The sequence below is a fragment of the Sprattus sprattus genome, assembly GCF_963457725.1.
Source record: "Sprattus sprattus genome assembly, chromosome: 18".
Classification (NCBI taxonomy): domain Eukaryota; kingdom Metazoa; phylum Chordata; class Actinopteri; order Clupeiformes; family Clupeidae; genus Sprattus; species Sprattus sprattus.
In genome coordinates, this window is record NC_137916.1 from 31,766,216 (window position 1) to 31,780,134 (window position 13,919).

At 39.3% G+C, this 13,919-nt stretch overlaps 1 protein-coding gene across 1 annotated transcript; it reads right to left on the reverse strand.

Moving 5' to 3' along the window:
* Positions 1-8,492: 8,492 nt before the first annotated feature.
* On the reverse strand, positions 8,493-9,401 carry LOC308379244 (coxsackievirus and adenovirus receptor homolog; the record flags this gene model as incomplete). Its single annotated transcript, XM_080856307.1, has 1 exon — positions 8,493-9,401. The coding sequence occupies one exon, from the start codon at positions 9,399-9,401 to the stop codon at positions 8,493-8,495; it is 909 nt and encodes a 302-aa protein (XP_080712433.1).
* Between the last annotated feature and the right edge of the window lie 4,518 nt (positions 9,402-13,919).

Below are 13,919 nucleotides of genomic sequence, written 5' to 3' on the forward strand. Positions count from 1 at the left end.
AGGGAGACCTTCCATCGTATGATCAGCGTTTAGTTCAAAAGCCAGCATCTCTGATGGTATGGGGGTGCATAAGTGCCTACGGTATGGGAAGCTTGCATGTTTTGGAAGGCACTATGACTGCTGAAAGGTATATAAAGGTTTTACAGCAACATATGCACCCCTCCAGACAACGTCTATTTCAGGGAAGGCCTGATTTAGCAGGACAATGCAAAACCACATGCTGCAGCTATTACAACAGCATGACTTTGTCGTAGAAGAGTCTGGGTGCTGAATTGGCCTGCCTGCAGTCCAGATCTTTCACCTATAGAGAACATTTGGCACATCATTAAATGAAAAATACGTCAAAGACGACTACAAACACTTCAGCAGCTGGAAACCTATATAAGGCAAGAATGGGACCAAAATCCAACACCAAAACCCCAGACACTCATTACCTTGATGCCCAGACGTCTTCAAACTGTTTTGAAAAGAAGAGATGTTACACCATGGTAAACATGCCCCCGTCTCAACTATTTTGAGACCTGTAGCAGGAATCAAATTTGAAATGAGCTAATTTTGTGCATAAAATTGTAAAATTGTTATTTATGTTCTATTGTGAATGCAATATTGGCTCATGTGATTTGAAAGTAATTTAGTTTTCATTTTATTCAAATTTAAAAAACGTCCCAACTTTTCCGGAATTCGGGGTTGTATTAAAAAAGATAATTAGGATATATACAGTATGAAATAAGATATGAGTGGCATGAACAGTAAGAACAGTAGAAGTATGTGCAAATGTATAATGATAATATAAAAATAGATAAATAGGAAATGCCATCAGGGCCAGCAGCCTTTCGTGCATTAGTCCTGCTCAGTGCAGCACACACGTCGGTGGTGAAGAGTGTGAGGGGCTGGTCTGAAGTGAGCACAGCCTTGATGGCTGCCTCCTGGTTGTCCCTGTCAAAGCAGGCATAAAAGCTGTTAAGCTCAATAGGGAGTGATGCTTCGCCGGTTTGGGGGGTTGGTGTTGATGGGTATATAGTCCGTTATGGCCTGGATGCCTTGCCACATGTGCCGGGGGCCGGAGTTGTTTTTGAAGTGCTCCTCAATCTTTAACTAAGCTGTGCTTGGCCTTTTTGATGCCCCTCTTCAGGTGGGCCCTGGATGAACTGTAGGCCTGGGTGTCACCTGTTCTGAAAGCAAGATCACATGCCTTCAGCAAAAGGCGGACCTCCCTGTTCATCCATGGCTTCTGATTAGGGAATGTGGTGATTTGTTTTTGGGTGGTGACACTGTTATGTTGGTGTTGATAAAGTCCAGTACAGATGAGGCATAGGCGTTGATGTCCGTGTGGGAGTCCAGTGTGGCCTGGGTGGCAAACACACTCCAGTCTGTGTGTTCAAACCGGTGCTGTAGTGCAGAGTCTGCTCCCTCTGGCCACACTTTAACTGCCTCTGTAGTAAATCATGGGTGCTTTTTTGTGTGATAGACACGTCCATCAGGAGAGACCTCCATCACCTGGGCCCAGTTGTGTGTCCATGAAGAGTGACCAGTCAGAAGAGCGCTTTATCAACTTCCAAAATGAAGATGGTACAAATGCATCAAGGCAAGTCCATGAAAACTCAATATACTTGAAACCCTCTGGAAATGTCCAGCTTTTACAGCACAGTGTTGCCAAATATATCGCCAAAGTGCATCAGGTAGCAAGCTGGCTAGTTTAAATCAGGGTCAACTGTGCTTTTGTTGATGTTTAAATGTTCCCTCCATATTTCTTCACTTTGATTTTCCATCCCCAGGACCCAAATGGAGAAATGTAAACCAGATGGAGATCTGAAGCACATATTCCAGGTTTGATGCAGACATTTAATGCAGTACTGTTCATAATTAGTGGTATAGTTATTAAGTATATGTTCATAATTAGTCAGATACACCAGCATTTAAAATTATGGAATTACTGAAAAATGTAATTTTTTATATTAAAGATTATGACTATAATTAAAGTTATATAAGTTTAATCATTAGGCATGTTATGGCATGTTATGTTATGTCATGTTATGGTTATGACAGTGTCATGCAATTCTCATGTCAACCCTTTCAAATAAGGTTACATGAAAAAGGTCAGACCAAGGCATTCAATTTCAAATAAGTAAGTTATTTCATGCTAGAAATGTCATTACTGAATATAGCAATCGCTTAGAAGAATAATGTCCAATGAACACAAGGCTCAGAAGAATAATGATCAGTAAAACACAACTCTCAGAAGAATAATGTTCATTAAAACACAAAGCTCAGAAGAAGAATTAAGCAATAAGGTACTCAAGGTAGTACTGTATCGTCAATAATGTACTGTTCAAGGGTTCAACGGTTGCCAGCGACAATATAAATAGAAAGTAAATAGTAAGCTGCCTTTCAGCACACAGTAGTTGTAGATGTCGGTAAACGAAGGGTAGACCCTAGGATAGAAGTTGTGTCGCATTTCAGTAGCCTAAAAAAAATATTCCCCGTATTTGTGGCTGTTGCTATGCAAACAGCAGTGGGAACATCACGTTTGTTAGCCTAGTACCAAAAGATTGATGAATAGCTAGGAGAACATCCCAGGTCTCCTTGCTAGATCTCCCACCATCTCATTAATTTACATTGCTCATTTTAAAAAATTGCCATTAAACTAACAAAAATGACAATTGGACTTTCAATAAAATTATATTTAATTTAAACATTAGGCCTAAACATTCTAAATCAATCATAAATGCTTCGTAGGCACTGGGCATAACAACGTTATCTAGGTTAATTAACGTAACCTAAATTGCTGTCTAAATGTTGGAAATTATCTTTATTGGGAATAACCCCTTGAGATGTACCATCTCGTTTTCGAGGAGGTCCACAACACAATCAGATTGTAAACATACATTAACTGAACATAAACATCGAAACAACAATAAGACAGGACAAACAAAAACAACACACAACAAATGATCAGCAGAATTGCAGCAAGACATCAAATACATAACAAATTATACGACTGCACTCCAAGCAGAGCACAACAACAGATCATCAGCTCAGGAGCATAATAATGTTAATGTTAATAATAGTAATACATACTGTATATGTATAGTAATAATATCTATCTATCTATAACTATTTATCTATATCAATCTATCTGTATCTATTTATCCAGCAGTCACATCCCCCAACACTATGTTAAATAAAAATACATATATACTGTGTATATATATATATATATATAAAAGAAGATATTAATTGAAACAGTTGCAGCAGTTTGCATAATAAGAAGAAAGAGCATTTTTAAACACAGGTAATGATGAAATTGACCGAATATTTCCTGGTAGATTGTTCCAGTCTAATGGTGCTTTAAACTCAAAAGCCATTTTACCAACAGATTTACCGACTGTGGGAGTAGAAAAAAATATTTGAGAGACATGTCTTAAATTGTAATGAGAATGAGAATGAGAATGGTACAAAGAAATTCTTTAAGTAAAGAGGGTAGTTGAAATAAATACATTTAAAAATAAAGTGATACCAATGCAACTGTCTTCTTATATTGAGAGAGGTAAAGTTAAGTGTTTCATACATTGTACAGTGGTGGGTTGTGAAAGGACAGCCAAGGATAAACCTACACAATCTATTATACACAGTAGTAAGAGGATGGAGGTTTGTTTTTGAGGCCACCATATAAACAACATCTGCATAGTCGAGAATTGGTAATATGAGTTATGAAGCAAGTCTCTTCCTAACAGCAAATGAAAAACAGTGTTTAGATCTGTAGAGGACACTAAGGCAAAAATTCAGTTTCTTTACGGTGTGATCAATGTGATATTTAAATGATAGTCCACAGTCTAACCAGAGTCCAAGATATTTTATGTGTTCAACTTTTTTCAGTGGTGTACCATCGAGACAGGTGATCATATATGAAGAGGATTTGAACTTTGTTTTAATATTTAGTTGAGTGCCAAAAATCATGGTGTGAGATTTAATTTTGTTGAGTGACAGTTTATTTGCTGCCAGCCAGTGTTGTAGAGAATTAAAGCCAGATTGCAAGGTAGATTGAATTTGAAATGTGTCTGTTTGCGATGTGTATAACACTGTGTCATCAGCATAGAGCTGGATGAGCAGAATGAGGAGAGGTCATTGATAAAAATAGAGAACAAGAGTGGACCAAGAGTTGAGCCTTGTGGCACACCATATTTTTGTAAGGTTGTGTCAGATTTAGAACCTTGTATGACAACACATTGTTTTCAATTATGGAGATAGGAGTTAAACCAGAGCAATGCATTGCGAGACAGACCAATGGAATAGAGCTTGTCCAAAAGGAGGTAGTGGTCAACCAAATCAAAAGCCTTAGTCAGATCAATAAAGATGGCACCTGTTAGTTTAGAATCATTTGAAGCAGAAAAAATATCATTAGTTAGTTTTAACAAAGCTGTTGAGGTAGAGTGGTTGGATCGAAAGCCTGATTGATAGGGGGACAAGATATTGTTCCTGTCAAGATAACTTATTAATTATAAATTAATTTTTCTAAAACTTTAGCAATAGAACATATAATTGAAATAGGTCGGTAGTTATTAGGTTCAAGTGCTTCACCTCCTTTGTGTAAGGGGGTAATACGTGAACATTTCCAAATGGCCGGTATGTCACAAGTGGCTAAAGACAAGTTAACTGTCTAAGGTCTATATCCCTCGTCCGGGATATTATTATTTTTTTGTCCAAAAAATGTTTAAGCTCCGCGAGTTTTCGTCTTAGAGACATAAAAAGAACAACCATGGAAACATTGAACCCTTTTCTTTTATAATATATACAGTTCAACATTTTAAAATAAATAAGCACTTTGTCAGGGAACAGAACTGATGTGTTGCACTTTCTAGTATCTGAGTGGGGTTTCTGCTGCTAAGGACCCACCCATTAGCAAATTAAAGCTATTCATATGATAAGGGGATGGTGATTCAGTGATCTCCATTGGGTCATGGTGTGGCAAGATTCACTCCGGGGGTTTTGGGCCACAAAGACATTCTAGGGCCATTAGGATATGGCCTTTGTCTTTGCGAGAGGTGTCACAGATTTGTTCACACCAACTCATCAATATGCATTTGTAGGGGCACAGATTTAGGAATGGCAGAGGACACTCTGAAATTATAAACATGTGGCAGTGAAACAAGACATACTTTCTGAATGCTAAACTAACATGTGTTTAGCCAACACCTATGTTTACAAGGCTCAGAAATAAAAAGTCTTGTGAATAAATCTTTACAATGTGTTTGTGTACAAAGTCTGAGCACCTCTGAAACAAGGTTTTTCCAAGGGTATGTTTACATTTGATTTAAATTAAACTTTTTTTACTACATTCCTTTTACTTACATGATATTATTGCTGAGGTCTTCTAGAATTGAATCATATATTCCATTTGTGCATCAATGTTTTTAGTTAAGCAAAATGTACAAAAACATCAAGGCATGTCAGACAACTTAGAAAAGTCTAAAAGGCCTTGGACCTTAGAGTGTTAAAAAGATCACAAAGAGGGAACATAAGGACATGAGATGAAAGCCTAAGAAAAGTTGATTCAATGCCATCCAGGCCGGGCCCACTACTAACCTTAAGGGTTAGGGTTAGGTTTGTAGTTTAAGGAGGGGTGTACACACAAGAGGAAAGTAAAAACAATTTTCCCCTCTTGTGGTTACCCAAGCATGGGCACAGCGTTGCTACTTGAATATTCTTATCCATTTGTTTTGAGTTTCCCTATATGCTCATTATGTTTTTTTCATACACAGATGGATGCCTCAAGACAGGAGGAGAGGAGGAGGAGAAGGAGGAGAGGGAGGAGAGAGAGAGAGAGAGAGAAAGAAAAAATTATTAAGAAATAATAAAGATTTTAAGAAAAACAACTAATATGTGGAGTGTGTGGTGTGTGTGTCTGTGTGTTGTGAATGTCAGTATAATGTGTACCTGTCTAAATGTGTAACTATATAATAATAATAATAATAATAATATTTTTTGTTCTTTTATATATAGAGAGAAAGAAAGAAGTCTTTGTCAATGTGTGCCGGAGAGTACTGAGAGGGAAAAGAGACCACGAGGGTGAATGGCGGTAAATGAAAAAATGGATAGCACTGATGGAGTTGGATGAGTTTTTATGAGAAAGTGGATAACTATGGTGGTTCTGAATATAACCGGTGTATTGATAAATATGAAAACCACTGAGGTTAGGTTTAGCAGGAGAATGAGAAGTGAGATGATATTTAGACACAGAAAAAATTATTATGCAAAAAACATGTCTAAAAAGCGGTTTTTAATAAATTCACTAAATAACTAAATAACTAAAGAAGTGAGACACGACAAATGAAGAGACTTCTTCTTCCATTTTTTTATTTTTTTTTTTTGGGCTCAGTATTCCTCCACTAGGAAGACCTTAAATGTATGAAAAATGTAAGTATGTTGGTTGTGAGCAGTCAGTGGTGTCAGTGTTGGTGTGGTGATGGAGATAGTGCTGTGAGAAACCAAGAGGATTTAGGGTTAGGGTTAGGGTTAGGGTTAGGGTTAGGGTTATAACCACGTTGGCACTCGGTGTAGCACTTCTGGAATTTCATGTAGCCCACTTGGAGATATCGGTAGTCTCTTTGGAATTTTTCCACAAAAGCTACTTCACTTCCAAGGTTAGCGAATGCAGTTAGCGCATCAGATGTAATGTCAATGGATGCCTCCAAATCCCGCGCACTTCCAAGTAGAAACTCTGGAATTCCAGTTAAGGACTAAGTGTTCACAGAAATTAACAAAAAAAAATTAGGAGCTACTTTTAGATTTTTGTTGTTTATATTTGTAACTTGTTTCAAAAATTAAGACATTTAACTATTTTTTTTCAGTCTTTGAAAGTTGCTAGTGTGATACCACCAAATGGCCACAAGGGGGCATAAATTCCCCATCAGAAGTTCCCGAATAGCACCAGGCTGCCCTTCCGCAGTATTAACTGTATGTTTTCCCGACTCTAGGTGCTCATTTCCCCGCAAACATTCAGTAAAGGCTCCCTGCCTGGATGTGAGGTAGTACATGTGGAAGTAATGTAATATATATGGCAGTTCAGGTTGCCCTTCTGGAGTATTAACCGGATGTTTACCCGACTTAAGGTGATCATTTCCCCGCACATATTCAGTAAAGGCTCCCTGCCTGGGTGTGAGGTAGTACATGTGGAAGTAATGTAATATATATGGAAGTTCAGGGTACCCTTCCGGAGTATTAACTGGATGTTTACCCGACTTTAGGTGCTCTTTTCCCCGCAGACATTCACTAAAGGGTCCCTGCCTGGGTGTGAGGTACTACATGTGGAAGTAAGGTAATATATATGGAAGTTCAGGTTTCCCTTCCGGACTATTAACCGGATGTTTACCCGACTTAAGGTGATCATTTCCCCGCAGACTTTCACTAAAGGGTCCCTGCCAGGGTGTGAGGTAGTACATGTGGAAGTAAGGTATTATAAATGGAAGTTCAGGTTTCCCTTCCAGAGTATTAACTGGATGTTTACCCGACTTTATGTGCTTATTTCCCCGCAGACATTCACTACAGGGTCCCTGCCTGGGTCAGATGTAGTACATCTGGAATTAAGGTAATATATGTGGAAGGTCAGGTTTCCCTTCCGGAGTATTAACTGGATGTTTACCCGACTTTAGGTGCTTCTTTCCCCGCAGACATTCACTACAGGGTCCCTGCTTGGGTCAGAGGTAGTACATCTGGAAGTAAGGTAATATATATGGAAGTTCAGGTTTCCCTTCCGGACTATTAACCGAATGTTTACCCGACTTAAGGTGATCATTTCCCCGCAGACATTCACTAAAGGGTCCCTGCCAGGGTGTGAGGTAGTACATGTGGAAGTAAGGTATTATAAATGGAAGTTCAGGTTTCCCTTCCAGAGTATTAACTGGATGTTTACCCGACTTTATGTGCTTATTTCCCCGCAGACATTCACTACAGGGTCCCTGCCTGGGTCAGATGTAGTACATCTGGAATTAAGGTAATATATGTGGAAGGTCAGGTTTCCCTTCCGGAGTATTAACTGGATGTTTACCCGACTTTAGGTGCTTCTTTCCCCGCAGACATTCACTACAGGGTCCCTGCTTGGGTCAGAGGTAGTACATCTGGAAGTAAGGTAATATATGTGGAAGGTCAGGTTGCCCTTCCGGAGTATTAACTGGATATTTACCCGACTTTAGGTGCTCATTTCCCCGCACACTTTCACTAAAGGGTCCCTGCCTGGGTGTGAGGTAGTAAATGTGGAAGATAGGTAATATATATGGAAGTTCAGGTTGCCCTTCTGGAGTATTAACTGGATGTTTACCCGACTTTGGGTGAACCTGAAGTCCACATCATGAGCACCTCATGGAGTGAAACTCTTTGATATTATATTTTGTGTTTTAATACAATTCATTTCATTTTCAAAGATATTTGAAAGACAAACAAAGTAAGTTTTTGTTCTTTTTTTTATTTTCTCATTCAAGTCAAAGTAATTTCTCATTTTAGAGGTCAGTGGTGCTGCTTGTGACACTCACATCGCCTGTGATGGCTAATCTTCTGTGTTTCGGGGGACTTGCATCCTCTCTAATGTCATTTGCGGTGTCTTCTTCCACCATTTCCTCCTTGCACTTGTAGCGGTGGTAGACACTGAAGGTGATCACAGCAAGGACCAGGAGGCTGCTCACTACTGTTCCTGCTACCATGCCAACCATGGAAGGAGGAATAATCTTTAGTTCCAAAAAGCAGCCCTCCATTCCAACCCGGTTCCTGGCAATGCAGCTATAGGTCCCTGAATCCCTCTCTTCTGCTACTGAGATGTGGAGCGTGCCTGCAACAGCATCCAAGCGGGCAGAGGATGGTAGCGTGTAGGGTCCGGTGGTTCTCTGCCAGTTGTAGTCGATGGGGATTGCACCTTCCAGGGCATTGCAGTGCAACACCACATTTCTGCCCACCTCTTCAGTGCCCTTTGTGTGACAACTTGGCTTGGAGGGAGCATGTATCACCCGGAGGATAACCGAAATTCTTTGGATACCAGGGACCTTCTTCACTTGGCACCTGTAAGTCCCAGAATCTGAGGGTGTCAGTAGTAGCAGGTTAATGGAGGCATCTCCTTTCCTTGGATCCATTGAAATGAAGTGGACCCTGCCTTTGAGTGGCACGTAGTAGTTGTCATAGATCTGCCCGGCGGAATACACAATGATTACTGGGTCCTCTGTTAGTCCAGGGTTAGACAGCCGAGTCCACTCAATTTCCAGAGGTCCAAGGTCATCTGGGGCGAGGGTGAATTGGCAGTCCAGTGCTGCGCCTCCTCCAACCGCCTTCTCCACAAGTTTCTTGTTGGTCGAGTTGATCAGGACGCTGCTACATTTGACGGTCAGCAATAGTAATATTTGGAATATTTGCCAGTCCATTGTTGGGTGCCTTTGGATTCATCCCCCTTTTATATGTTTCCACAGGCTTGCAGACAATAATTTGAACCAATTCATTTGCTCCAGTATTTATACCAATAACCAATAGATTTGCAGGATGTAAAAATAGCAAGATGACGTAGGTGAGCTAAGGCTATAAATACTGCCATCTCTCCATTCAAATCCATACACACTGCAAGAATCGTTATGTAGCGGATTGACAAAGCACCGACTAGGACAAGCCAAATCTTGAACCAGACCAAAGAGAAGCTGGAGGAAAAGCGTGAAGCTGGAAAGGAAATCTTGGTGAAGAAATGTCAGGTATGTGGAACTTTTCACTCTGTGTTTAAGTCATTATGTCCAAAAGTTTTACTGTAAAAAATATTAATGAAATTCTATACTACTGTCTGGCTTCACCACAGTAATAGTGCCTGTTCATGTAGCAGTTCCCCCAAATATACCGATTGGCCGCCCAGATGTGGAAGAAATTGGAGGGTCCTGCAGGCAAGTTTAGTTCCTCTTTTCTATACTGATATTGTGCATATTACTAATCAATTTAATTTGCCACTATTTTCACTAAAATTATTCATTTTTCTTGCAGATGCACCTGTGGCAATCCGTGTGACCTATTCACACTGTCTTTGGCGGCAGTCCTGTTCGGCCTGCTGCTAATAATTTATTATATAATATTGGTCATAGTATACCACAATAAAAAATAAAAAAGATTGCTGAAGTTGTCATGTCTTTAATTCACCTTTGCATCCATAAAGCTGGCCAAGGCTATTAACTGTATTAGATGAACATAGTGTAGCTTTCCTGGATGTTCATGTAATTGTTTTGGAACACTGTGTAGCTTTTCTGGAAGTTCATGTAGTTGTTTTGGAACACTGTGTAGCTTTTCTGGAAGTTCATGTAGTTGTTTTGGAATATTGCGTAGCTTTTCTGGAAGTTCATGTAGCAGTTTTGGAACATTGCGTATATTTTCTGTTAGTGGATGTGATTGGCCTATTCAAATTAGGAGGCATAGTCTATTATCTGTTTGAATAGCAAGATGACGTAGGCAAGCTAAGGCTATAAATGCCGCCATCTCTCCATTCAAATCCATACACACTGCAAGAATTGTCATGCGTCATCGGATTGAGAAAGCAGAGACCGGGACAGCCTATTATTGCCATGTGAAGAGAAGCTGGAGGAAGCTGGAGGAAAATCTTGGGTTGTCTCCGGTTAATCTGAATAACCAGCTAGATAACTCCCAGAACATGGAAGAGGTAAGTAGAATTCTTGGAAGTTGATTGTTCCACATTAATTATACATCACAACGTGTTGCAGTTCCTTATCACGTGTCTGCCTATTCTTGCCATGTGAACCAGACCGAAGAGAAGCTGGAGGAAAATCTTGGGTTGTCTCTGGTTAATCCAAATAACCAGCTAGATAACTCCCAGAACATGGAAGAGGTAAGTAGAATTCTTGGAAGTTGATTGTTTCACATTAACTGTACATCACAACGTGTTGCAGTTCCTTATCACGTGTCTGTCTGGACAGGTACACATAACACCTGATGAATTAGAGGACCAAGAGACGTATATTGAACTCAAACCAGTTTTTTTAGAGGATGAACTGGATGAGGAGACCCGGTTCTCTCAGATCATTCCACCTTACCAGGAGCCCAAGTCCAACGTATTCCATACAGTAAGTAGAATTTATGGATGTTGCTTTGTCGGAATTGACCCTATTTTTACAGCGTGCTTTAGTTCCTAATCATTTATATTTTGCACAGGTTGAGAGTGCAGTTACTGACAGCGACTCAGAGATGGATGAACTTGACAACATTCTGAGTAATACAGATTTCTCCAAGCTGCTGCAAAAAAGGAAAAGTCCTCCTCTGCCCCTTACAAGACCTCAAAAGAAAAAGATCCCTGAAAAGAAAAAGATCCCTCAAAAGGCTTGCAGGATTCAGAAAACAAGAGCGGTTAAAAGAAAGAGCAAGAAGGGAGAAGAGGGCGATAATGGGAAGAAAGTTACAGTGACAAAGAAGCTCCACTCTGGCAAACAGCTTACTGCCAAAACGTCTAGAAAGGTAAGGTATGACCTGTGGAGGTAATAATATAATTAATTGATTGAATTCACTTGGGTTACTGCTTAATAATTGACCTCTTAATCTTTACAGCGTGAAAGGAGAAGGTTGTGCTATTCACCAGAATTCCTAGCAATGCTCAGACTGGCCTTCCAATTTGACATCCAGAAAAAGATCATCAGGGTACGGAGTATTCAAAACACCCTTAAAAACAACCCAGCACTTCTTGGAATGTGCAAAAAGATGAATGTATCTGTTGAAAATGTTCGTAACAGACTTCGAATTATGGTTAAGGAACGAGATTGATGTACACATATTTCATTAAAATGTTTGATTGGTGATTGCTGAAGTAGTCATGTCTTTAATTCACCTTTGCATCCATAAATTTGCCCAAAGCTATTAGCTGTATTAGATGAACACTGCGTAGCTTTTCTGGAGGTGAACATAATTGGCCCATTCAAATTAGGAGGCGTGCCAAATCAACTGTATAAATAGCAATAATTGGCACTTCGTCATTCATTTCCACAATTGCGACCATGAAGGTAAGGACATATCTCATCATATCTGCTTATTCTGAAAACGCATGTAGTTCTCTTGGAACGTAGCGTAGCTTTCCTGGATGTTCATGTCATTGTTTTGGAACACTGAGTAGGCTTTCTGGAAGTTCATGTAGTTGATTTGGAATATAACGTAGGTTTTTTGGAAGTTCATGTAGCTGTTTTGGACTATTGTGTAGCTTATCTGGAAGTTCATGTAGTTGTTATGGAATATAATGTAGGGTTTTTTGGAAGTTCACGTAGCTGTTGTGGACTTATGTGTAGCTTATCTGAAAGTTCATGTAGTTGTTTTGAATTATTACGTAGCTTTTTTGGAAGTTCATGTTAATGTTGTGGACTATTGTGTAGCTTTTCTGGAAGTTCATGTAGTTGTTTTGGAACACTGCGTAGCTTTTGTGGTAGTGAACATAATTGGCCCATTCAAATTAGGAGGCGTGCCAAATCAACTGTATAAATAGCAATAATTGGCACTTCGTCATTCATTTCCACAATTGCGACCATGAAGGTAAGGACATATCTCATCATATCTGCTTTTCTGAAAACGCATGTAGTTCTCTTGGAACGTAGCGTAGCTTTCCTGGATGTTCATGTCATTGTTTTGGAACACTGAGTAGGCTTTCTGGAAGTTCATGTAGTTGTTATGGAATATAATGTAGGTTTTTTTTGAAGTTCACGTAGCTGTTGTTGACTTTTGTGTAGCTTATCTGAAAGTTCATGTAGTTGTTTTGAATTATTACGTAGCTTTTTTGGAAGTTCATGTTAATGTTGTGGACTATTGTGTAGCTTTTCTGGAAGTTCATGTAGTTATTTTGGAACACTGCGTAGCTTTTGTGGTAGTGAACATAATGGGCCCATTCAAATTAGGAGGCATGCTAAATCTTCTGTATAGATAGCAAGGTTTGGCACTTCGTCATTCATTTCCACAATTGCGACCATGAAGGTATGGACATATCTCATTATATCTGCTTTTCTGAAAACGCATGTAGTTCTCTTGGAACGTAGTGTAGCTTTCCTGGATGTTCATGTCATTGTTTTGGAACACTGTGTAGGCTTTCTGGAAGTTCATGTAGTTGTTATGGAATATAATGTAGGTTTTTTTTTAAGTTCACGTAGCTGTTGTTGACTTTTGTGTAGCTTATCTGAAAGTTCATGTAGTTGTTTTGAATTATTACGTAGCTTTTTTGGAAGTTCATGTTAATGTTGTGGACTATTGTGTAGCTTTTCTGGAAGTTCATGTAGTTGTTTTGGAACACTGCGTAGCTTTTGTGGTAGTGAACATAATGGGCCCATTCAAATTAGGAGGCATGCTAAATCTTCTGTATAGATAGCAAGGTTTGGCACTTCGTCATTCATTTCCACAATTGCGACCATGAAGGTATGGACATATCTCATTACATCTGCTTTTCCGAAAACGCATGTAGTTGTCTTGGAACGTAGCGTAGCTTTCCTGGATGATCATGTCATTGTTTTGGAACACTGTGTAGGCTTTCTGGAAGTTCATGTAGTTGTTATGGAATATAATGTAGGGTTTTTTGGAAGTTCATGTCATTGTTTTGGAACACTGTGTAGGCTTTCTGGAAGTTCATGTAGTTGTTATGGAATATAATGTAGGTTTTTTTGGAAGTTCATGTCATTGTTTTGGAACACTGTTTTGGCTTTCTGGAAGTTCATGTAGTTGTTATGGAATATAATGTAGTTTTTTTGGAAGTTCATGTCATTGTTTTGGAGCACTGTGTAGACTTTCTGGAAGTTCATGTAGTTGTTATGGAATATTATGCAGTTTTTTTGGAAGTTCATGTCATTGTTTTGGAACACTATTTTGGCTTTCTGGAAGTTCATGTAGTTGTTATGGAATATAATGTAGTTTTTTTTGGAATAACAGGATAAAAA